This window comes from Prenolepis imparis, unplaced genomic scaffold (assembly GCF_030444845.1).
Source record: "Prenolepis imparis isolate NDT839.2.m4 unplaced genomic scaffold, iyPreImpa1.0 SCAF_2, whole genome shotgun sequence".
NCBI lineage: Eukaryota > Metazoa > Arthropoda > Insecta > Hymenoptera > Formicidae > Prenolepis > Prenolepis imparis.
The window spans coordinates 18,490,742-18,517,300 of record NW_028141160.1 but is presented as its reverse complement, the minus strand read 5'-3'; the positions used below and the strand labels follow the sequence as shown (position 1 = coordinate 18,517,300).

The 26,559-nt window shown below is 31.0% G+C and overlaps 5 protein-coding genes across 11 annotated transcripts in view; 3 read left to right on the top strand and 2 right to left on the bottom strand.

The window, feature by feature from the left end:
- The window catches only part of LOC145932493 (gem-associated protein 7), a 29,066-nt gene extending 7,139 nt beyond the window's left edge, over nucleotides 1–21,927 (bottom strand). Inside the window, exons 1-3 of one of the 3 annotated variants that reach the window (XM_083031479.1) lie at nucleotides 21,711–21,927; nucleotides 21,048–21,239; nucleotides 16,578–16,713 (exon numbers count right to left, since the gene is read on the bottom strand). In XM_083031479.1, the coding sequence (XP_082887605.1) occupies nucleotides 21,052–21,239; nucleotides 21,711–21,843 (321 nt within the window). In that variant the 5' untranslated portion in view covers nucleotides 21,844–21,927 and the 3' untranslated portion in view covers nucleotides 16,578–16,713; nucleotides 21,048–21,051. Of the gene's footprint in view, nucleotides 1–16,577; nucleotides 16,714–19,925; nucleotides 20,363–21,047; nucleotides 21,240–21,710 lie in introns of those variants that run through there. The other 2 variants (XM_083031478.1, XM_083031480.1) reach the window with 2 other exon arrangements.
- LOC145932490 (uncharacterized) lies at nucleotides 524–4,141 on the top strand. Of its 5 annotated transcripts, none has more exons than XM_083031475.1 (6): nucleotides 524–684; nucleotides 1,645–1,830; nucleotides 1,973–2,290; nucleotides 3,506–3,569; nucleotides 3,763–3,822; nucleotides 3,903–4,141. In XM_083031475.1, exons 1-6 carry the CDS (start codon nucleotides 606–608, stop codon nucleotides 3,916–3,918), a joined length of 723 nt encoding a protein of 240 aa, XP_082887601.1. In that variant the 5' UTR covers nucleotides 524–605; the 3' UTR covers nucleotides 3,919–4,141. The 5 variants fall into 5 exon arrangements, with proteins under 5 accessions (XP_082887601.1, XP_082887600.1, XP_082887599.1 ...); XM_083031474.1 differs by having other exon boundaries at nucleotides 3,461–3,569; XM_083031473.1 differs by having other exon boundaries at nucleotides 1,973–2,347.
- On the top strand, nucleotides 11,753–15,691 carry LOC145932487 (uncharacterized). Its single transcript, XM_083031468.1, has 4 exons — nucleotides 11,753–11,884; nucleotides 12,993–13,129; nucleotides 13,289–13,567; nucleotides 14,693–15,691. Exons 1-4 carry the CDS (start codon nucleotides 11,806–11,808, stop codon nucleotides 15,101–15,103), a joined length of 906 nt encoding a protein of 301 aa, XP_082887594.1. The 5' UTR covers nucleotides 11,753–11,805; the 3' UTR covers nucleotides 15,104–15,691.
- LOC145932492 (uncharacterized) lies at nucleotides 15,592–17,255 on the bottom strand. Its single transcript, XM_083031476.1, has one exon. The coding sequence runs from the start codon at nucleotides 16,796–16,798 to the stop codon at nucleotides 16,004–16,006; it is 795 nt and encodes a 264-aa protein (XP_082887602.1). The 5' UTR covers nucleotides 16,799–17,255; the 3' UTR covers nucleotides 15,592–16,003.
- On the top strand, nucleotides 18,707–21,016 carry LOC145932488 (mediator of RNA polymerase II transcription subunit 30). Its single transcript, XM_083031469.1, has 5 exons — nucleotides 18,707–18,884; nucleotides 19,117–19,284; nucleotides 19,949–20,353; nucleotides 20,461–20,717; nucleotides 20,801–21,016. Exons 2-5 carry the CDS (start codon nucleotides 19,167–19,169, stop codon nucleotides 20,897–20,899), a joined length of 879 nt encoding a protein of 292 aa, XP_082887595.1. The 5' UTR covers nucleotides 18,707–18,884; nucleotides 19,117–19,166; the 3' UTR covers nucleotides 20,900–21,016.
- Nucleotides 21,928–26,559: the final 4,632 nt, after the last annotated feature.

Here is a 26,559-nt window from a genome sequence, read left to right as displayed (position 1 = left end):
TTTATATTTTGCATTTGTATTTTATGTATATTTAAAAAATGTTTATTTTTGAGATAAATCAGTTTTCAAAGCATTTAGTGATATGTAAAATAAGTTTTAATTATTCGAAACCCTTTAAGACTTTAAGACGATATATATTAGAAAAAATTGAATTTTTTAAAAATGAATTTCTTTAATGATATTATTACACAACACTTATGAAAAATTATAAGATGAATTTGTACATAGAAATTATACACGCTATACATTGAGCTTATAAAGCACGTTTTCTTGCTTTTGATCTTATTCAATGTTCACTTTTATCTTGTTACGTTATTAGACGCGTTACTTATTAAACGCGCACATTAATCTCGACAAAAAGTTCAGACAACATTTCAGATTGGTCATGTATGCAATATATATGACGGGGATTCCCTTGGAAAATTCAAAAAAATCAGCGCTGCTCGACGAGGCGCGGCGTGCAATGTGCGGCAAAAAGCGATGGAGATGGTTCGCGTTACATAATTCATCAGGATCAAACGCGTATCGTATCGATGACTATAAAAGCGTCAAGATTAAAAGATCGGCATGCAGTGCATCCTCGACAACATTAAACGTCTCTCACGATGGTGATTCGTGCTCTTGAAATAGTGCTCCTTTTTTCACTTGTCGCGACCCTTTCAGGGTTGCCGACTGAAGTACCAGGTAAGAAAATAAATTATTCCATAAAAATGGAATATACCTATATAATATTGCAATCATATTTGATAAAAAGTTATTTTCATATAACGGTATATTAGACTTTCTTCTCGCAAAAAAGAACGGACATAGTCAAATTTTTTTTTCACACTTTTAAGTTAATTTGACAGTATAATACAATTCAATTGCATTGTTATAAAAATACTTTTGTTTATAATTAATTATTTAATATATGCAAAATGTACTTATTATTAAATATTAAATCTAGATTGCAAATTAAACAAATAAATAAATTGCATTTTTTAAAGAAATAAAGCATAAAATAAAACATATAGTTATAAAGATTAATATTATAATATATATTATATATTATAATTGTATATTATAATATATAATATATATTATAAATATATATATATTATTAATATATATTATTAATATATATATATATTATATATATAATTATAATATATATTATATAATTATAATATATATTATATTATAATATAAATTTGTAAAATTACTACTTTGCATTTCGTAATTTTTTTGCAAATAATAGTTCTTTAGCAAGAAAAATGATACACATTCATGATACATTCTTACAATATTTTACTTAATCTTATACTATTGTTTAAAATAGTAAAATTTAAAAATAAATACTTGTAATAGTTTTAAAATAAATACTTGTAATAGTTTTATTTCTTGAGCAACTGTCTATTTATTGCGTCGCAATCTTAAACACCGATTTGAAAAATCTAGAAAACAGCTGCCCGAGCTCTATAATTAATTAATTTTGCATGCAACAGACAAGATGTCTTTGAAAATAACAGTGATGTCAGAGTGCATGCGCTGGAAAACAAATTGCATCGCAATCAATTTAAGATTCTTTGTGCTTCGTGTCGATCGACGTAATCTGCCTATTTTTGTTCACATAATGATCGATTCATTTTTTAACGTGATTGTCAGACCCGGCGGTAAATACCTATGAAGAACACACATTGTCAACCGAGCTGCAACCGCCGCCGTTCAATGAGAAGGAACGCCATGCCACAGTCTACATAATTAATCTGTACGCTGTAAAAAATAGCAGCGGCAAAACGTCAGAGGAAGTATTTGAAAATGAAGTCATCGATTCTGTACCTGACATATTAGGTAAGTGTGAATGATTTCTTTTCACAAATATTTTATATGTTTCAATACATGATAAAAAAAACAAATAAATTATATAAGTAAAAATAAATATCATTAAAAAAATTCTTAGCAAAGTCATGAATGATAAATGTATCCTTTGCAGAGCCATTGGCTACTATTTTCCTAGTGGTAGCAAATGAAGACGAAGAAAGAGAAAGACATTCACCCGCCGACCTCGACGAATTCGCGGCAGAATTGGAAAGCCAAGGTATCAAGGTCGACAAGATCGATGTAGACAATAAGTCGAAAGTGCTCAAGATGAAATTGGAAAAGGCAGAGGCGCAGAGTATGATAGACTCAGCTATGAAGCCAGATTTTGAGAAGAAAACTAATCGACAGAAGAGAACTATCTGTCTGAAGTGCGGAGGTGGATACGGAGGTGGACGCGGAGGATACGGAGGTGGACACGGAGGATACGGGGGTGGGTACCCCAGTGGTGGCGGCGGAGGAGGTTATTATCCTCATGGTGGTGGTGGTGGTGAGTTATGGTCCTAACTGACGGACGTAGATAACAATTAATAGACAAATTTATCTACTAATAAAATTTATTTATATTAAAGAATGTTCCAAATCACGCAGCGCAAAATCTTTCCGCTATTTATATTTATTTGCCGATGTGGAACCGATCTCTCTCGATAAAGATAATGTAGCATTTTACATTTTTTTAGTAATTGTTGTTTGAAAATATAAATTTTCTGAAAAGAGAAAAAGAATTAAGCAGGAAAAAATAGAAATTATATCTTTCATTTGATTTAAAATTTATTTCAATAAAATCTCAATTTAAAACTTATAAAGTTACTATTAAAAATCAGAGAAATATGACAAATAATAAATTTTTTTAGTTTCATTAAAAAAAAAGTATTTCCATTTTGATCAAAATAGTTGTAAAACGAAATTTTTCTGATAGATTTTTGAAGTGCTCTGTATAAACACTAAAATTATTTCTATTAACTATAATATAACCGGATCTTTTGCCTACGTATTACTACAATTATGTTACACATCGGCAATAATAATTATCTAGAATTTGTATCAAAATATTGGCTATTGCAAAAGCGAGCTATTAGCTCTTTGCATGTTTCTGGGAATTAAAATACGTCTTTAATTGCGCTGATTTTTTTTAGATTTTTCAAGTTCGATAACAAGTTGCATAATCTCTTCAATTTTTGCATGCATTATCTTAATAAAAAAATAAGTTATAAATCGCGCATGTTTGTGTATCATATCATAAAGAAATTCATTTAAAATAACGACTAAACATAAGTCAAAAATACAAAATGTTTAGTAAAATTATTATTCAAAACAAGGGAAATTGCACAAACTATTATTTCTTCCTAATAAAAAAAAAATAAATATCTTAAATACATATCTTATATATAAGAAAAATACTACTAATAATGCTTACATATATATAAGAAAGATATTAATAATAATAAAAATTTGCTGCTCATCTCAGCTGAAATTTGCAAATCAGGTATAACAAAAACTTAACAAAAATATAACATTTGAAATATCGCATCGTAACTATATATTAATACATCGCTATTGCTAAACCTCATTATCGCGCATAACAGGGGCACGCTTTGTTTAGGACGCCGTATAGCAGTTGTACCGGTTATAGTCATACCTATTACAGGAGGAGGTCGTAGAGGCGGATATTATCCAAGCGGCGGCGGCGGCGGCTGTAGCACCTGCGGAGGGTATTGATATAATACTGTTTCTTAAATACAGTGATAAATTGCGTAAAAGAGACCAACTTAATTAGACAACACTGAGTAAATTAATCCGATTAAAACAGTTTCGATAAGATGTATATTTAAATGTCACTGTATTTTACTCGTATATCCGCTCGATTTTTTTTATTAATTTTTATAAATTTTTTTGTATTCTTAGCGGTGGAGGCGGTTCGTATTCCCAATCTTCTGCCTCGGCCCAATCTTCTTCTGGAAGTTGGTGGGTATTATATCTAAGATGATTGTTTCATATATTATCGATAGCTTATATTTACACCAGTTAAAACGCTATTTTTTCAGGGGAGGGAAAAAATGAACAGAGCATATATAATTACATAAACGTATTACCATTAATGATTTATGCTGCCTTCATCTTCGCTGCACAGTCTACAGTATATAAAATTCTTCAAATACTTCGTATCATCACACACTCAATAAGACTCTCAAAATATTTGTAACGTAACATATTCTTTTGTACAACACACACTTGTATTGGTGCGTTGTTAACCGTGAATAAATAAGAAAAATTAATAAAAAACGATTCGCTATTATTCGGATGTAAATGTATTCCTATATAGAAGTAATTGTGAGATTTGCGATTATAATTTTTCATCAATCTTCAGCGGAAGAAGCGCTGCGTGTTAATGAAACATGTATTGGACCTGTATTTTCCTCATGGCTTTAATAATCTATTAAATCTTATGTTTCTTGATAAAATTGCACTTACGATAACAAGATAATAATCCATTATTTGCATACACGTGTACATTATTATTATTATTTTTTTTTTTATTAATCCGCAAAGTCGGAAAGTTTTCCTACAGAAGAATCTTCATGCCTCGAGAAACATTAATTAACAATCTCTTATCCTATACTTACGCTCTATAATTGTTCAACATTTTGTCACGATTCAGCTTAAAAAATATTCAAATAGATATCTTTTAAATTAGAATAAAACAACTCGTAATACGTGAAAGTACTATAGATTTGCCAATGCGAGCGAGCGATAAAGTATCATTCTTCGAACATTTCGCGAGCCGTAATGCGTACTCTCGAATTCGCACTTTATCACGCCGGAACGTGTTCCACATTATCAGTCCGTTGTAATTCACTAGAACTAACACCACACCTGACAGCGGCGATGGCGACAACGACGTTGCAATCTTGCTCCGGCTATTTTCCGCTCTTTTCTCGTTTCGCGAGATCGGCATCATAAGTAACTCGCGCGCGTTTCTATCAGCGTTGGATCTAGACGCCACAATCTTCTATATAACTGGCCTCTCTATAAATACGACCGGTATACGCGAGAGCGGCATCATTTCAGCCGATGCACCGGTTCGACTGTCTGTAACAACTAGTGTGGCAAGTAATTACGGCGCGAAAACGTCGAGTGAACTTATAACGGTAACGTTTCGATGCTCCTCTCATCACCTTTCTCTCGCGGAACAAAGGAGAAAGAGGCCGGTTTCGATATTCGGTGGCAGCGGATTCGTCGAACAACTTGATGTTCTGAGTCTGAGATGATTCGGTGATTTTATTGGCAAACTTATAATTAACCGCTGAAAGTAAGAATATCGCATTCCGAGTTGTTACGAAGACAGGAATTCGCTTTTCATAATTTAAGTAATTTATTCGCTCATTTGTTACGTGAGTCAGCAACTTGTCATTTTTTCCTGTCAATTTCACGGCCGTGGCTACAACAATTACGGATTGCGTCTTATATTCTTTAGAATTTTCTTTATCTACATCTTACCCACGATTATTACTATCTCTTTCATTCTCCCCAAGATTCTACATTAGAAAGGACTATTATTAAAATAAAGGTCAAGTTCTGCCGCAAGGAAAGTTTGATTAAAAAAAAATAAAATAAAAAGACAAGTAATAAAAATAGCATGTAAGAGAAGAATAGTAAGAAAAAAATAAACATTTCAAGTAAAATGTGCGTTATTTACAGTACTAAAGAGCGCACTATTTTATGTCATTCTACACAATGTATGTCAAATGCATGCAATTTTACACACATCTGCTTGAACTGAAAGAGAAATCTATTATATAAATTTTTTATAGAATTAGAAAAAGTGCAGTTTCCATTAAAACAATAAAATTTCATCTAATAGCTGAACTGTAAAATGAATGGATTGTCAAATGGATGAATTGTAAAAGCGTGCATCACACACTGGCTCGAAGAAAATGTGGGTCTGCGGGTCATCGAATACTCATTGAGTCCGATCGATCGTACCGTCGTAAATGCAAGACGCTCGGTTTCTTCTTCTACATACTATAACATATATTGACATATTCACGCGTATTTTCGGGTCGGCGAACTCGTGGACTTCGTCGCGATCACGAGTCGCTTTACTGCTGAGAAAAACTGGGTATACCAGCGGCAGGTCACAAAAACTCACTCAAACGAGTGACGTATCTCTCCAGTATACCTCGATTCCTCGAGGAGCAACACTCCAAAAGTGTCAGAAATTCTTATTACAAACTACAAGATATTGGAGATATTGCATTTAGATAGTTTTAGACAGACGAGGGGTTTTCTGCATTTTTGATTCTAAATGTCTTGTCGTATTTGCATAAAAAAAAAATAACGAGATAAAACAAAAAATATACATAGACATCCTATATTTATATGGTCAATCACATATATGTTATTTACTAGAAATCAATAAATAGTTATTAAATATAATATATTGTATAAACATACTGCTCAGATAATAATACTAATCAGAACTTATTGATCCATATAATGAGATGAGGATGTAGATTCAATCGATAATTTATCTCGTCTCAAATCACCTGTCATATCAAAATGTCAAAGCATCGTTAAATTTATCATTAAAAATGATCATGACAGGTTAATAACAGTCTCTAACTATAACTCAATATACTAACTAATTCATCAAGATTGATAAGGAAATCGTTCCGGCAAAAACCGGATTCGTGCTACGGCTAATTAACACGTATCATATCGACGAATACCAAGTTATTAAACGACAAAGAACAAAAAGACTATACATCATCAAGATAATTGAACTGTCGCTTATAATATAAAATGTATTGATAAAATAATCGCGAAATAATATATTATAATATATATAAGGATCGCGCAATATTACAAATACAAATACAAGAATCGTTGCTTCACACATAAATATTTCACGAAAAACAAGATTTATCTAGTTTTTATTCTTTTCAATGAACCAATGGTCCAAAGTAAATATATCTGGCCATTTGAAATATTAATCACTGTCTGTTATAGTATGTAACTTAATCTACTATTTCGTTATTTTATTTTTGTCAGATTCTAATTCGACAATAATACATACCTAGCTTTTATAGGCTCATCTTATCATCATATGTGTGAATGCGAAATAAAAAAAAATATCGATAGACAAGATTTCCTTTATACATTAACGTGGAATAAAATTTGTGCGAAATATATTTTTTTTCTAGAAAATATACGTATTTTATAAATTATCAAAAATATTTTTAAATTGAATCCCCACATATTTCTATATATCAAATCATTATTTAATTATTATCTACTATATATCTTATCTTTATGTACACGTATCAAATACGTATTTTATTATTTGAATTAAGCATCTCGAATATCAGATATCTTTATCTTCTATATAATTATTTGTTATATTTATTATAAGGCCAGATAATGAAAATTGCTTTGATATTTTTGATAAAGTTGATGTTCTCTAACGCAAGTTACAATCTTATTTATTTACTGACAATGAGAGCAAATATTGGGACTTCTCGTAATAATAGTTATATACAGTAGTTGAGTATTAATAGCGTAGCGCTGGACACACGTGACATTTTATTTTAGTACAGTACCCTGCATATCTACATACATAAAATATGAAATACGTCAAGTGATATGCTTCGTTAAGAGAGCAGACCTAGTCCCTTAAGCGAAATCACCTGTTAGCGTTCATCCAGCATCAGCAATAATCGCAATAATAACGATGGCAATTGGACGGGATGAAATATATCGCGTCGAGATTTTCTACGACTCGATGCCATGTGATTCAAGATCGTCGGCGATTAGAGAGCACACGACACCAGGCTTTAATTTAATCCCCCGAGGGAGAGTCTCTCGGGGGATCGTAAAAGGAACCGGTTGCGTCGCGTACGACTGGAATCTGCATAGAAAAGCCCGATTGGCATCGAGTTGGTGGAACGTACGAGCAATGACGAGCTTTCTCCTTTTCGAGCTCGTTCGCTCGTCGCTTGACGCTCGGTGGAAAAACATTTTCCACGCTGCAGCGTTACATTTGCATAGGCAGAGGCGACGATTCTGACGGTCTAAACGGGAATTCCATGCTAACCGATCAGCAATAACCGTGTACCCGACCGTCTTGCGCGTGCTACTTTATGAACGTTACAAGAAGGATCGAGGTCATCAGTCGTGAAGTTTCCGAAGGTGGACGTGTCGCGAAAAATGATGTTCGCATGGAACAAAAAATTGGCAAGAGCGTATCGAGAAGTGCATCGGACATCGAAAATGTCAGATCGGTATAGAGATCTAGGCAGATATAGAATCGGCGACCTTCGTCCCATTCGACCTATATTACAATAGAGCCATCCTGCTTGGCAGAATTGCAATTGATCTAGTCGCGTCGCGTTCTTAACGTAACACACATGAGCTGCATGTGAATCGGTGAAGCGCGAATGGTGACTAGCATCAATCATTTCGCACTTGCTTCGACTATAACACGTCGCGTTGAATCAATTCTGCGGTTGCGATTCCATTTTAATCCTGAATATCAATAATTTCGATAAATTACATATGCTTGTGATACTAAAAATTGTATCTATTTCTTCATTATTATAATTATGCGCTTTGTGGCGTATTCATTCGATATATCCTCCTTTTATTTTATCATTTATATAATACAAGCGCACAATTTAATTTGTAATTATTTCATAATTAATTAATTCATAATTATTTCATTTATAATTATATGATTATATAAAAATTATTTACACATTATATAAATGATATTATTCTATATTTTATATAACGCAAAAAATTGTATTAATTATTTTATAATTATATGTGACAGTATAAAAATGTTATTGTTTGCTACGATGATATTATTTTTTTCGTTTTTTCTCGGATTTCTTTTTGTATAATGATACTCTATACTTTGTTGAAAATGTGATTGCACATCAAAATCCCAAAATATATTATCGATATGCACTAGTGCGAGTTAGAGAATACATTTAATAGACGGATAAATTTAACAAGATCATATATACGTATGTATATCTGTAATATATGTATACGTCTACGTGACTACGCGTTACTTATCTTCCCTACCTTGATTCGATCAAACGGAAAAGGGGTGACGATCAACTATGATATATTATGATTTAAGCGACTATTATATTGCAAAATAGAAAATGACATAGTTCCAATTTTCCTCTCCCTTGTTATGCTATCTGGAAAATTTTGATTATAAATTAAGATTATCGTAAAATGTTGAATTCTCATATATTATAACAGATTATTCAATGAATTGATATAACATGTATCTGCCTCATAAAATGCTTTCGTTAACAAACAATACTTGATCTTTTTTTTCTCTCTCGTCCTTTATATTTATTTCTTTCTCATTTCATCATTATAATATTAAATTGATAAATAATCATAATAAAAGATATCTCTGTATATTATTACAATAATTTTATTTTGTAAAATATTTAAATATATTGTATAAGAAAGTAAAACATTGTTTTATAATGAGCTAAAAACTCCTGTTTACGAATCAATCTACGTATATCGATACAATCGACTGACGCTTACTTCGAAAAAGTGGATAAAGTACAACTCATTACTGCAGAAGAGACTCGTTTTGCAGTCTATCAAGGTAGACTAGTAGAAATGGCGTAAAATGGAAAGTGACGTAATTTTAAGTCTCCCTCGAATGCTATCACGCGAGCAAGCGAAGATGATAGTCGACTCTCGCACCTGTCATCACCTGTACGAAGAAGCGCTTCCCTGCAGTAAGCACGCGAGATTGAGGGTCGAATAGTGATCCTGACCTTTCCCCCCAGGATACGTCAATATTCTCAAGGCTTATTCGCGCCGCGATAAGATGGTATTAAGGAGAAAGAAAGAAGAAAAAGAAAGAAATGGAGGATGACTCCGCCACCATTTCAGCTTGTTATGATAATTATAGAAAATTGCTTAATTATGACTTCAATTTGCTTAAATATGAAAAATTGCTTAAAATAATGATGTGTCTGTTGCGAGCTTCTCAAAAAATCTTTAGAGGGAGAGCATTTCTTTTGACGTAAAGCTATCTCATATCAAGTTAGTTTTATTTTATTTGACTTACTGATCCAATGATAAAACTTTTTTTACTTTTAGCTATAAGAAAAGTCACGCCGTTCAATATCCTCACTTCGAGATTACGACGTGAAGAAATATTCAGCTGATTCTCAACTTATAATATATATAAATAATAGATCGTATTTCATATTAATTTTTACGCGTACCTCGACGGTTTTCTGAATTATGTTCTTCACGATAACGCGCATTTACACAGAAATGATTACATTCTTCTTCGATTCCGCCAACAAGCAACGAACAAATCTCGGATCTATGGCTATAAAATCAGAAATTACCATGCTTTACCTAGCTTAGTCATCAATTAAACGAGGTATTAACATTTTTTTCATCATGTGCCTCAAGTGCCTTATCAAGAGGCGCAGTTTACATCAAAATATTGTGCGACTTGCTTATGACAGCTCACTTGCTTAATTAAATTACCTTGTAAAACAAGATAAATAACTGATGTATATGTATATATCGAAATGAACGAACGAACAAACATTTGTCGCAAAACGATGTAATTTTTCATCTCGTGGGGAATAAAGCGGGATAAAATATTTCAATAGTAAAAGAATAAAAAAATATATAAATGCATCTCATCATCCGGGACGAGAGTGTCTCGTAAAAAGAAAACGTACAGACATTATTATAAAAGGGAGCCAATGAGCTGAACGGCATCAGCTATAATGACATGGATACAAGAGACTTCGAAAGATGAAGCTTCATGATCGGGAAGAGGAAAGGAGAAAGCGATACGGTTAACGGTAGCTCGCTTTGTTAAAAAAAAAGTGAGCTTTAACCTCTTACCGAAGTGAGTAAGAACACGCGACGTTTTAATGCCAATCTCGGTTAAATGTCGTTTATCGTCCGTCGTTGTTGCGTTGTCGTATTTCAAAGAATGCTTCATTACTGCAAGACGGTTTCCGACAAAATCTTGCTTGCTTCATCATTGCGGAAAGGAAAGGAAAGACCCGTCACCTGTCTGGCGCGTGTCGTCTTTTACGAATGAAAAGTTCGTTGTCACTAACGGAGGTTCAAAAATGTCTTTTCTATATTTAACAAATGTGTGAGATGCGCGATAGATGATTTCGAAGTAAATTGTCAAATCATGTAATATTATATACATTGATTAAACATGCAAAATATATAAGCTCGTGATGAAAGGCACGCAAAAAATACTTAACGAGTGTAGATAACTATCAATGATTGATTGAATTTTATTATATATTCATTGATCGTGACCTTCAATCTTTAAGATGCGTTTTTAAATCGCTTGTACAATGCCTATTGGGAAGAAACAGTGCGAGATTTTAAAAACCAGCAACTTACTCAATAAAGTTGCGTACTTAAAAGCAATATGTAAGCGATTACATCCTACAATTTATACCATTACATTTATGTAGAAAATTATGATGCACGGAAAATTATCCGTCTACGCTGCCAGATTTCAAAGTATCACTTTATTAACAGACCAATGTTAAAAATATATTAAAGTATTAAAATATTTCAAAAACGGAACATCTACCTTGAAAAAGGAAGATTAATTCGCTTGCGCGTATAACGTTTGAGATAACTTTTTTTATACGGCTTAAAATACGACGATTAATCGCGCAAAACCCATCATCATTATAAAAGATAGGAATCGTGACAAGTTGCTCTCGTTCGGCTCGATTGCCGAAAGTATAAAGGAGAACTGCATTTTTTGTCCCGATATTAACGGAACAGCGTTCCTGAATCCGCTACTAACCCCGAGGGGCCTCTCCGCGGTACCAGCCAGAGGGTAGGGGACCGTACATATAAAGGAGAGAGCCCCGTGTTCCGGGGGCCCAGTACCGTTCAAAGATGCAGGTTGGCGGAACGCTGCGTGGTACCAGGGCCATCTCCCTTCTGGTACTCTTGGTACCTCTCATTGGCTATGCCTGTGAGTAAAAGAAAAACACGACGACGTTCAAAATTCCCGCCCGGACGATGTGTGACACGATAATGTAGAAGGATCAGTGTGATGTGCAGTGATCGTAATTCGGGATTATTCAGGGTGCGAGACGTCTAAGAGACGTCGCGAATAGTATAAAATTTAAGGGTATAATAAATTATACACAAAAGGTCCCGAAAGTCGCGCAAAATTTCTTTTTTAAATACTACAAGTCGAATTAAAGAAAATGTCTCCCCCCTTAAAAACATTAAAGCATCTAATTATAAAAGTGAAATTTAAAGAATTTTAATTAAACTTTGAATTAAAAACTTTTTTTCGAGCAAGCAAATCTTATTTTAACTTCAAGCGGAGTTTATGTTAACCGAAAGTGGAATTCGCGAGTTTAATTGTCGAGATTTTTAAAATTAAAAATGAATATTGCAAAAAAAGAAAGTGTTCAAGAAAGTCAAAATCAAATTTTCGTTGAGGAAAATTCAATTTCTATTTCATCAAAGAATTTATAATCCAAGAAACAAATAATTTCTGATATCATATACAGTTGTTAGAATTTGTAATCATGTGTTAGAAATTATGTAGAAATAAATTTTTAAGAAGATATAAAAAAGAATAGTTTTTAACTGTTGGATCAAACTCGAGTCATTTCATATTATAATTATGATATAAAGAGAGAGAACACACACAGACATTGAGGATTACAAAAAAATTATATACATTATAAAATATATATTATAATATATATATATATATATATATATATATATATATATATACATTAATATATAAAAAATTATATACATTAAAATTATATTATTTATTCTCTCTTCTTTTAGAAGAAAAACGGAATAAATTTTTTAAAGACACTAAAAAAGTGATTTAAAAAGTGAGTTAAGTTAGAGGTATCACTTGCGATCTACGCAAATAGGACCTAATTGAACGCTTGGTCTAGTTAATCCCTATGCATAGGATTAAATATCCGCATTGCTATCATAGCCAATAAGCTCGCCTAGCCAAGTGTACATTTCTAGCGCAATCATCCGTATCAAGCGTACACGCTGTTTTTCTCATCGTTTATTCTCAACTAGCATATTTCTTCTAGATTCGAGTCCTCTTCATCAACATTTACCCAGTATTCCGGGTTACGTTCCCGTTTATATAAGATATGGAGATGAATCGTTGGAGGAAATAAATCCCGATTTGGCAGAGGCTTTCGGAGAGACATCAAATTCGGCTAAGGTATTAATAATCTGATAATTATGCGTTTAAATGCGAAAAATACGGACAGTTGTTGTTACTCATAAATAATGAGAGAATCGTCGATTTATTTAGTATATATAAATATCGCGTAAATTAAGAAACAGTTTACAGGGATGTTAATTTCGTTATACCGTATAGAGTTTGCAGAAGATAGACCACACATTCGCTCACGAGTCTGACGGTTTTAAAGATGAAGATATAAATGAGTTTCTGGAAGAATCACAGGGGAATCATGCTAACCCACTACGTACCAGGGCAGCGGAGAGTCGTTCATTTGCCACTGCCAACAACGATGAACCAGGAAACAAACCAAAGCTTCTAACTATCTACACATTACCTGACGATCATGAGAACAGACCACGCAGACGTTATCAAGGGAGAACCAGAATGGAGAATTGGAAACCACCTGCTTTTAAAGTACGTTTATGAAAATATCCAGTAATTAATTGAACTAAAATATATTTTTACAAATTGTTTTGAAGAAAATTTTGAAAAAGAAATTTTGAGAAAAGAGATGCGTAAATAATTTTCATTATTTTCGAAAAGTTTTGATAAAATATGCGAGTGATGTTTGTTACAATGTGCGAATAAAATCTCATCGATGATTCAGTGAACATTCATCACTTTGCTTTTATCATTAAAAATAAAGATTGCTTCATGTAAATTGTATCCGCGACAAACAGCATGTTAATTCTAAGAAAAGGAATAGCTAATTTGAATATATCGCATTTTTCGATTTCTGCACATCCATCTCGTTTGACATCCGTATATAATCTAAAAGAGAAATCTCTGTGAGTCACCTAACGCATCGTTTGTCGCTTTATCGATACGCAACGACGTATTCAAAGATTTTATATGTGCATGATTGAACTTCACAAGCGAGTTTATGATGTGTAAATGTGTGTGAACAAACACTTCTAACTTCTTTTCGATGTTACATTGCAAAATATAAATTTCTGAATAGATTGATGATTTCATTTAATCAACTCTCTCAAAACTTCAAATTAATTATAAAATATAATAAAATCAGATAAATCATAAAATATATAAAATTAGTTTATATTTTATCTGCATGAAAAAGACAGAATTTTTTCTCTTTTTGCATTCAACATGAACAACATTTCTTCTAGAGTACACTATATTCATTTTTTCTATATGGAAAAAAAATTAGTTACCATAGCTAAATATTAGCTGTCCCTATATTACACATGAAATTTAGTTATCATGCCTAAATTTTAGCTATGATAGCTTATTAGCTAATATTTTATTAAATAATACTTTATTTAGCTATAGAATTCTCTGTTAACCTATAGCTAAAAATATTAGTTATCATAGCTAAAATTTAGACATGATAACTAAATTTCAGGTTACAATATAGAGACAGCTAAAATTTAGCTATGGTAGCTAATTTTTTTTTGCGTGTAATTTAAATCAATAATTAATGTATAAAAATATCGACAAAAGATTATTAAAAAATTATATACATTATTTTTATATGAAATAAATAAAGTTTACGTCAAACATTTTATATATTTATTATAGGTCAGTCCACTTTCCGATGAGGAAAAAGAGGAGCTGGAAAAATTAGCGATCGAAGTTGAAAAAGAAGAAACCAAACCGAATGAACTCTACATTCCAAATCCTAGATATCTCGAATCACAACCTTATAGGATACACAATCCGCATAGAACACACAATTTCTTCGCGCCATTAAAAATACAGAATCCGATCAACGAAGCATTGAGCCTAGATCTATCAGAAATTACTAAAGTCGCAGATATTTCGAAACCCTCACGTCACGACAATGCTGTATCTGAAACTGATGAAAACGAACCGCCTATTAAGGTGCAACGACCAGCTACAGTTTTGTCGAATGTAGATAAAGTTTCGCCTATCGATTTGCCAGACGAAAGCGAAACTAATGAAGATAAAACGAAAACCTCTACAGAATAAACCGATGAAATCGCGATGGATTCATAATTTATTTGTTTACAATAATCGAGAGCATCTGCATTCTTTTTTCGAATTCTTTGAACAATTCAAATTTTTCTCGGTAAAAAATTTATAAGGAGAGATATTTGTAATGTCTTAATTTTTTTGGTATTAAATGCTAGTTAATTTTATTCTCTTAAAAAAAAAAGTACTTTTCGATGTAATCACGTTATAAACTTTCTATAAAATTTGCCATAAAAAATCTATATTTGTAAAAGAAATTATTATAATAATCAAAGTATGATTAGTTATAAATACTTTGTATATCACAAAGCAAGTCAATAGAAGTCACGCTTGGGCGAAAGAAAAGTATTTCTATGATTTCAGTTTACACTATTTATGACGAAATGATTTGTTTGTGCTATCGTAAAGAATATTTCATCGCATAATGAACAACATTATTTCTTGATGGTTTTAATTGCTTCCGAGCTTTTACGCATTGTAAATTATGTTAATTATACAATTGTCGTTTGTGTAAAGTTATTTTAGAAGTGTGTTTCTAATAAAATCGTTATTGCCGTTATTCACAATAAAAATTCATGTATATCATTTTTTGCACCAGTCATTTATAAAATATAGAAAAAATTATACATATAAGTATATGTAAATAATATTGCAAATAACATTATAAGAAATTAATACAAATACCGTTGCCGAAAGATGACGCAAAATAAATTTTATTTGATGGTACGGAATTTATTCGATTATGTTACAATTTGTTTTTAAACATTTTCTATATCTTACCTTGCCTACTTCATTAATTGATTAATTCCTGATTAATTCATTAATTCTGTTATCGATAATTATAATGCTATATTATAAGATAAGCTATTATAATCACTCGCCAAATATTTTTATTGTCTATACTTGATCCTGAAAGTTTTGTGGATTACGTATATCATAGTTTTCATAGTAGGGTTTTAAAACTAAAACAGCCGGAATAATGTTGAACTGGTTGTTTGTGGGAGTTGTGGTAGAGCTGTTTAATTTACGAAGAGTATCGTTGTCAATGTTAATGTGTAAACTATTCCTGCGATCTTGAAAAAATCTCTTGCTCGAGAGAATAAACGTTACGTTTCCAAATGTGCATGTATATGAAGGAACCTTCTCCTTTATCTCCGGAATATAAATGTCTTGTATGGCATGACAGCGGAAGTTTCCTTGCTGGATTCCATCGTTGAAAATGCCCTCGGATAGATTCGAAGATAATTTCTTATCGAAAGGTATAGATCCTCTGGTAATCTTTTCAGAAATTCTCCTTTGAAAATACGTAGATTTATTTTGCGCGGCATTGTTAACATTTGCCATTGAACATCGTCCAGGGACAACAGGATCTTTCTCTGATTTAACTTTAGCGATCTTCGACAAAGCAGTGATTAAGCGTTGGTGATTCTCGATAGACAGTTTTTCATTTTCATTGCGTCGATGATCCGTTGTCTCTTGATGATTCAAACAAGTTGGAGTTTTTCGGGTTTCTATTGATACTCCAGAATCACTGGCTTCAGATGATGAGTTAAATCCTTCGCTCGGATAATTAACGTCATCACCTTTATTTGCTCTCTGTCCGTTTTCTGCAAAATTCACCGGTAATCCATCGCTATCCGATATATTAAAATCCGCCAATATAAAGAAAATCATTAACCATTGTATCAGCATTATTCTACAAAGCCAACGGGATTTTCTTTGAGCGCCACACTCGTGTAAATTAGATAAATTCTTAATTAGTAAATTCTTTGTTAGAAACCGGTACAGCGAAGCACAGGTTTGTGGTTGCGATTGCGTCGCAGGAGACACTGACTCTGGTGAAAAAATGTAAAGCTCGCGTGAAAGCGTGTGGAGACATGTCGGGGGAATGACAAATTGGACTGTTATGTTCCGTGCCTTAGTTTTCCTGTGCACTGACCTTATCTCCTCTTCTCGAACGTTATTTCCGTACCCACGAAATTTGATCTTATATTTCTTCACTAAACCACAGGGAATGTATACTTAAGGAAGCGATTTTAAAAAATCAAAGCAAAATATAACATAAACATTGAGCTCAAGTATATTTCCTGATTATATTGTAATACTTAAGCTTGTCATTAGGAAGAGAAAATTAGATAAAAATTATTTGATAATGTTACAAAAATCAAAAATTAAAGACGTATTTTAAAAATAGTAAAAATATTAGCATATTTTATAGATTAATTTTTAAAAAAATGTATATATATATATATATATATACACAAATATATTGTAGAAGAAAAAATTAAATTTCTGTAAGCACACATAGTAATTTGCAAAATTTAATTTTTAACTCTGTGTTGAATATAAATTTAATAATAATTTTATCTGATGCGCAATAATAAATTCACAACATATATCTTTAATACAAGAATAATCAAATGAAGAATAGTATTACATTAATGATAATATTAAATTTGAGAGAGTAGTATTTTATAAAATAATAAAATTTACTACATTTTATAAATTAAAATTAATAAATATATTTGAATATATACATATAAAATAAAAATTAAAATGAGAGCAGATTTGTATACTCAATATGCAAAACATTATACAGGTACTCAAGTACCAAAAAATGTATAAAAAATGTTTAAAACTCATTTTTAAAGATATTTAAAAAATGTTAAAATAATATATTAATTAAGTCCCTTATTTTTATTCATTAAAAAACGTTTATTTTAACGTTAATGTAATATATTTATTTATTTAACGTTTATTAAATATTTAATATTTCATTAATAATATATTAATAAAACATTAAAAAAACAAATATTTATTTAACGTTTAAATATTTTATTAATATTTTATTATATAATATAAAATATAAAATATTTAATACACGTTAAATTAATATTTATATTACATTAACGTGAAAATAAACGTTTTTTTAATGAATAAAAAGGGACTTAACTATAATTATTTTTTAAAAATATCTCTGAAAATGAGTTTTAAACATTTTTTATATATTCTTTTGTTATTTGAGTAGTATTGCATATCAGATCGATGAAGTACTGACGTTATTGTTTATAAATATACGTTATACAGGGTGTCCCGAAACTACCGCGAGATATTTTAAAGGCAGATTCTCTGGCCAATTTAAAAACGATTTTTCCTCAGCGAAAATGTCGAGGGAGACCATCATTTTTTGCATGTTCCCAATTTTTGTCATCATGTATCTTTGTAACTAAGCCTTAAATTAAAATTCTATTAAAAGAAACTTTACTTAAAATTAATTGAAGAATGTGATTTTGTTAATATTATATTTCTAGAGGGCTCAGTTTACGAGAAACCCTTTATTTTTAATCGCTTATAACTCGAAAATTATTGGTGCCTCGACATTTTCGCTGAGGAAAAATCGTTTTTAAATTGGCCAGAGAATCTGCCTTTAAAATATCTCGCGGTAGTTTCGGGACACCCTGTATATTCCATCGCAATTTTTACTTACAGCATTCTGTAAGTTTTAATATATTGCGTTTATTATAAAAAAAAAAGAAAGAAAAATATATACAAATGCAGAAAATTCAATAGAAATTGCTTGCGCAGTGTAGATGCGCCGAACGATGCACCGGATGCACTCTACAATTTCTTTGTAACACGCGAGAAAACACATGTTCGTTCCTTGACTTGATAACTGGAATACCAAATAGATTTTTATATGCGTAAATAAATGTGACATCGCTTATTCGCGTAAATAAATGTGACATCGTTTTATATTATTAACAATAAAATTAGTCAGGTAATATTAAAATTTCAATATTACACAAGAGAGTTATGTCATTCATTATTTAAATAATGTAAAAAATCGTTTTCTTTTTTATGCAAAATATATAGTTTGTGTGCTTAGAATTGCGAAAAATTAATTTCTCTCAGTAAAAGAAATCATTGACAAATAAAAACTATGTTATAAGCATGTAGACTGATATAACCTCAAAATTAACCTATAATGTAATAGATTATTTCTGTTTTAGTGGATATATATTAATCAATCGACGATTAATTACTTTAAAATAACGTCGACATGGCTGGGCAACAACATCCCTTCCTATCTGGGTTTCCCAATGTACAGCAATCAGCTATGCGTACGCAGTTTGGTGGTGGACAAATGGTCTCTGGTTTAATAGGACCACAGCAAGGAAGTAAATATTTAGATTTCTTATTATTTCTGTATTTGTTTTTAGTGTGTATATCTATGTGTCTTGATATTGTACCTTGTTATATACACAACAGCGATGTTTTATAATGTGTTTTATATAAAAATTCAATAGTCCTAGATATACAACAACCTACAGTTTACATTTAAATATTGGCAGTTCTTCAAATATTCACACAATAATAAGCACATTGTTTGTGACCATAAGATAACTGTCTTATTAAAAAAATATTGATACAGTGGAATTTTATATTAGAAAGTGTTTAATAATCAAAATTATAGATTTTTATCATTGCAAAAACATAAAGATTCTATCAGTTTTTGTAAATTATTTTTATTATTAGCATCTTTAAGTGATTTAAATTTTCTGAAAGATTCAAAATCTATATATAAAATACATATACAGTTTGGTATAATGGCTATTTCTTCAAATGATTCGAATAATTTAATTGATTTAATTGATTCAAGTGATTCAAGTGATTCAAATGATTTAATTGATTTAATTGATTTAAGTGATTCAAATGATTCAAATGATTCGAAAGGTGTGTATGTAACAAGTTTAACATTTTTAAATATTTAATAACATTTTTAAAAATTTAAAAATAAAAGAAATCAAAAGTCTGTGAATTAAACAAGAACTTTTATTTTAGATATGGTAAGCTCTCAGCAATTTGGCATGGGAGTGGGAGTTGGAGTAGGTGTCGGTAATGTTGGATCGAATGCCATGGGTATGCCAAACTCTCAACAAGTTTTGGCACAACAGCAACAACAACAACAATCCATTGCAATGCAACAACAAATGCAGCAGATGCAGCAGCAACAATTGCAACTGCAACAACAACAGGCTGCCATGGTTCAACAGAATAATCAAACTAATAATCAAGCCACGACACCACAAACTCCAGTCCCACCTACTCAGCCACCATTGCAACAACAGCAAACTAAGGAAGTCAATACTGCCAGTTTATGTAGATGTGGACAAGAAACAGTGCAAGAAATTGTCAACCGTACTCAAGAACTCTTTCAGTTTCTTAAATTGCTCCAACCACCTAATGGTATAATTCCTATAACGCAATAATAATGTCCTAATTATCTTTTTAATTAAAATCTTAGTTAAAATATCTTCTTTGTAAATATATAAATGTATTATTCATAAATGCAGGTACAGCGCAAGGAGCAAACATAGCAAATGAGAAGAAGATTAAGATTTTCGAGCAGTTGAGAATAATAAAAGTGATGTTTAAACGTTTGAGATTAATATATGAAAAATGTAATGAGAATTGTCAATTGCAAGGCATGGAATATACGCATATAGAAAGTTTAATTCCACTAAAAGAGGAATGGGATATGAAATCTGATGAGAAGAAGACTTCGGAAGCCTACAGACTTATATGCGAAGAGAGTAAGGAAGTCATGGAGGTGAGAAGAATATTAAATATATAAAAAAATATACATAATATATTATTGTGTTAAATTTTGATAAAAATTTGTTTCTTTTACAGCAAGTGATATTAAAAAATAGGCACATTAAGGAAATAATTGATCACTTAAGACGTATTATTTCAGAAATAAATACGATGTTAAATATGCGTCGCTCTTAGATATTTTTAAGTTTTTAATCGAAATAATGTGAGATAATTGATAGTTTCGACAAACGATTGTAAAAACGCATTTAATAATAAAATGCATAAGGTTTTCTTATACAGTAACATGTTTAACGATTAATGTTATTGTAACATTTATACATACCTTCTCATTGATCGATATTAATGTCGCCTATATCTAAATAGATAATATCACCGCTTCGCAGAATAACTTCTGGTATCGTCCCCATCGGTGTTTTCAAATTCCTCACGAAAATCTCGGAACATTCTACATCGCAACCTTTGAATTCACCCAATACATGAGTGTTTTCGTGTAAATAAAATTTCGTTTGCTTACCTGCAACATTTAAACATCAAATAAAAAATGCTAAACCGTAATCTAAAAAATTCCTTACGCCGACATTTATGTTAAAGATGAATTACACGATTTAATATTTCTTTTCTTTTAATAAAGCTTATTACAATGCAGTTATCTGTATGAAGAATCAATAAATCATTAACCTTAAATGTAACTCAAAATGTGCATTGTAATTAATTATTCTTATGTGCATTTTCCCAGCAGATATATCTCCTGTATGATTAATAATAATTTAAATTTTTTATCGCAACATTGCACGAATGGATTAAAAGTCTCGATAAGGCGCCATATTCAAACAATTTCTAGGAAACCACGTGCAATCGCGTTAAAGTTATATACTCCAATATATCATTTCCCGCGTTTTGGAAAATATGACAGAAATCGAACTCGAATGTTTTAAATTTGATTAAAATAGAGTAGTATTCGTCAAGATTAAATGAATTTCCTTACCGACAATGCCGGTTAGAACGCGCAAAAAGCGTTCACGCAGAAATGCACGGGCCTTTTGCTTCTCCGGAGCTGCAAATTCCAAATCGTTTGCCTTCGTGCTCGAAGCTACGGCAGTTCCCGCTTGTTCGATCATTTTCTGTCAAGAAATGATTCTGATTTCGCAAGAATAACACTTTAACTGCACGACAACACGAGATACAGAAATCAATATGGCGAAGTCAACACGTCACACGTCGTCTGCTCTTTGCAGCCGTGCACTATGCTACTCTTTCTACACTTGATATGAAATAGAATATTGTATATAGATACATATATAGAACTTCTTTATGCACAGTTATGAAAAACAAATCAATATAGTTCAAAGGGATGTACCGTCACATTTTTTAATTTTTAATTATTGTCAAATGATTTTTTTATATGTACTAGAACAACACAAGCGCGCGCTACGCGCGCGCCATTCTTCGGTTTTATGTTTATTAAAAAATAATATAAAATTTGTTTAAACTTGATTAATATTTTTTCATAGAAATCAACTGATTAAAGCGTTAATTTGATAATTAAATTTTAAAATAATATGTTAAAATATTAAAATAGTAAAATGTTGTAAAATTGTAAATAATATGTTATAATATCTTATTCTCGATTAATATTTTTTGAAGGAAATCAGCTGATAACTTTTAAAAATATTAATCGAGTTTAAAGTATTATAACATATTATTTAAAACTAATATTATTATTTTTTTAAATTTTATTTTGAACAAACAGTCAAACTGCTAATTCTCGCGATAACAGCCTCTCGATGCTACGAATATAACACACAACGCGAATCTTAACGGCCAATAAGCATCGCGGAAAAGCGACAACAATAAACTTTGATATATGCGAGTATCGATTTTACATATCTTTCTTAGAAAAGAAAAGAATTCAACCTTTCTGTCACGCAATTACTCTGCCATGAGCATAAAATATTAAATTCGAGTCAAAAATAATAAAATAATAACTCGCACTTTATATATCGTAATTTTATTATACGCAAAGTAAGAATATGTACAGAAATTAAGTAGTACGAGTCAACAATTTCTCAGTACGGTTAGCCTTTTCGTCGCGCAATCATTTAATCATTAACATAAAATTATAAATGCGAGTCAAGAACAATAAAAAATTATATGCACTTTATATATCGTAATTTTATTATGCGCAAGGTGAGAATGTAGAGAAATTAAATAGTACGAGTCAACAATTTCTCACTACCTTTAGCCTTTTCGTCGCGCAATCATTTCATCGTTAACATAAAATCATAAATGCGAGTCAACAACAATAAAAAAGTAACACGCACTTCATATATCATAATTTTATTATGCGCAAAGTAAGAATGTAGATAGATTAAGTAGTACGAGTAAACAATTTCTCACTACGGTTAGACTTTTCGTCGCGCAATCCCTTAATCATTAACATAAAATCATAAATGACAGTCAAAAACAATAAACAATAACACGCACTTTATATATCACTAGAACAACACACAAGTGCGCGCAATGCGCGTACTATTCTTCGATTTTATATTAAAAAAATGATATCCCCTTTCTAAAAAAGGCATGTTGTCGTTTTTCCGCGATGCTGATTGGCTCTCTGTCGATTCGCGTTGTGTGTTATATTCGTAGCATCGAAAGGCTGTCATCACGAGGGTTAGCAGTGAGCAGTTTGACAGTTAGTCCAAAATAAAATAAAATAAAATAAAATAATAATATGTTTTAAACAATATGTTATAATACTTTAAACTTGATTAATATTTTTGACATTCGCGTTGTGTGTTATATTTGAAGCATGAAGAGGCTGTCATCGTGAGGGTTAGCAGTTAGCAGTTTGACAGTTAGTCCAAAATAAAATTAAATAAAATAATGACATGTTTTAAATAATATGTTATAATACTTTAAATTTTGATTAATATTTTCGCGGACAAGAGGCAACAATACTTGCGAGAATCGACTTAATATGTCTTTTTTAGAAAAAGACTAGAATAACACATGCGCGCGTTATGCCATTCCTCGATTTTATTAAAAAAAGTATGATGTATTTATATAAAGTTTGTTTAAACTTCATTAATATTTTTTACAGAAATCAGATGATTAAAGCATTACATTGCCAATTAAATTTTAAAATAAAAATATGTTATAAAAATTAAAATAATATATAATTCCTTAAACTCGATTAATATTTTTTGACAGAAATCAGCTGATAGCTATTATAAATATTAATCGAGTTTAAGGAATTATATATTACATTATTTAAAACATATTATTTTAAATGTTATAACATATTCTTATTTTAAAAATTAATTAGCAAATTAACGTTTTAATCAGCTGATTTCTGTAACAAAAATATTAATCGAGGATAAGATATTACAACATATTATTTACAATATATTGCTATTTTAATTTTTAAAACGTAATACTATTTTAAAATTTAATTACCTTACTATATTAATATTTTCTAATATATTTATTTAATTAAGAAGTAGTATATTTATTAAGTTAAGAATAGAAGTGAGACATGAATACAAATTTACAATTAAAGTTTCGTAGATATAATTTTTAAAACAAAAATTATTTTCTTAATTAGAGTCACAAATATATTTCGTCCGACACTTTTCGATAATCTTGATATAATTCGAATTCCGAATGCGCAGTAGAAATGAGTTTCGACATATATTACCGCGATATATGCATGCAGTCACGCAAAATTCGTAATAATGTGCAGACAATGTACTGTTAAAATGTATATAAGATTAATTTTTTGCACGTTTTGAAATATCGAAAATTTAAATTTTTAAGCCGCAAATCCCATACAGCGCAGATTTATATAACGTATATTAGACCAAAAAGGTAGTACGCAGGTATGCTTATGAAACAAAAATAATCTGCAAACAATACACTATTGAAATATATATACGATGAATTTTTGGCTCGCCTAAAAATATTAAAAATCGACACTTTTTTACAGTTGACCCCATGCGACGCAATCTTATTCTATGTATATCAAGTTAAAAAACTTGTACGCTGGTGTCTGTTTGGTACCAAAAGATTCTGTAATCAATGTACAATTAAAATGTATAATCGATGAATTTTTGGCTCGTCTTTAAATATTAGAAATCGATACTTTTTTGACGCGAACCCTGTGCGACGCATACTTATTTTATGTTTATCATATTAAAAAATTTGTACGCTGGTGTCTGCATGGTACCAAAAGATTCTGTAATCAATGTACTATTAAAATGTATAATCGATGAATTTTTGGCACGTCTTAAAATATTGGAAATCGATACTTTTTACCGCTGACCCTATGCGACGCAACCTTATTTTATGTATATCAAGTTAAAAAATTTGTACGCTGGCGTCTGTTTGGTACCAAATGATTCTGTAATCAATGTACTATTAAAATGTATAATCGATGAATTTTTGGCTCGTCTTAAAATATTAGAAATTGATACTTTTTTGACGCGGACCCTGTGCGACGCATCCTAATTTTATGTTTATCGTATTAAAAAATTTGTACGCTGGTGTCTGCATGGTACCAAATGATTCTATAATCAATGTACAATTAAAATGTATAATCGATGAATTTTTGGCTCGTCTTAAAATATTAGAAATTGATACTTTTTTGACGCGGACCCTGTGCGACGCATCCTTATTTTATGTTTATCATATTAAAAAATTTGTACGCTGGTGTCTGCATGGTACGAAAAGATTCTGTATTCAATGTACTATTAAAATGTATAACCGATGAATTTTTGGCTCGTCTTAAAATATTGGAAATCGAAACTTTTTACAGCTGACCATTTGCGACGCAATCTTATTCTATGTATATCAAGTTAAAACATTTGTACGCTGGTGTCTGTTTGGTACCAAAAGATTCTGTAATCAATGTACTATTAAAATGTATAATCGATGAATTTTTGGCTCGTCTTAAAATATTAGAAATCTATACTTTTTTGACGCGAAACCTGTGCGACGCATACTTATTTTATGTTTATCATATTAAAAAATTTGTACGCTGGTGTCTGCATGGTACCAAAAGATTCTGTAATCAATGTACTATTAAAATGTATAATCGATGAATTTTTGGCTCGTCTTAAAATATTGGAAATCGATACTTTTTACCGCTGATCCTATGCAATGCAACCTTATTTTATGTATATCAAGTTAAAAAATTTGTACGCTGGCGTCTGTTTGGTACCAAATGATTCTGTAATCAATGTACTATTAAAATGTATAATCGATGAATTTTTGGCTCGTCTTAAAATATTAGAAATCGATACTTTTTTACCGCTGACCCTATGCGACGCAACATTATTTTATGTATATCAAGTTAAAAAATTTGTACGCTGGTGTCTGTTTGGTATCAAATGATTCTATAATCAATGTGCTATTAAAATGTATAATCGATGAATTTTTGGCTCGTGTTGAAATATTAGAAATCGATACTTTTTTACCGCTGACCCTATGCGACGCATCCTTAATTTATGTATAGCAAATGAAAAAGTTTGTACGCTGTTGTCTGCTTGGTACCAAAAGATTCTGTAATCAATGTACTATTAAAATGTATAATCGATGAATTTTTGGCTCGTCTTAAAATATTCGAAATTGATACTTATTTGACGCGGACCCTGTGCGACGCGTCCTTATTTTATGTATATCAAGTTAAAAAATTTGTACGCTGGTGTCTGTTTGGTACCAAAAGATTCTGTAATCAATGTACTATTAAAATGTATAATCGATGAATTTTTGGCTCGTCTTAAAATATTCGAAATTGATACTTAACTGACGCGGACCCTGTGCGACGCGTCCTTATT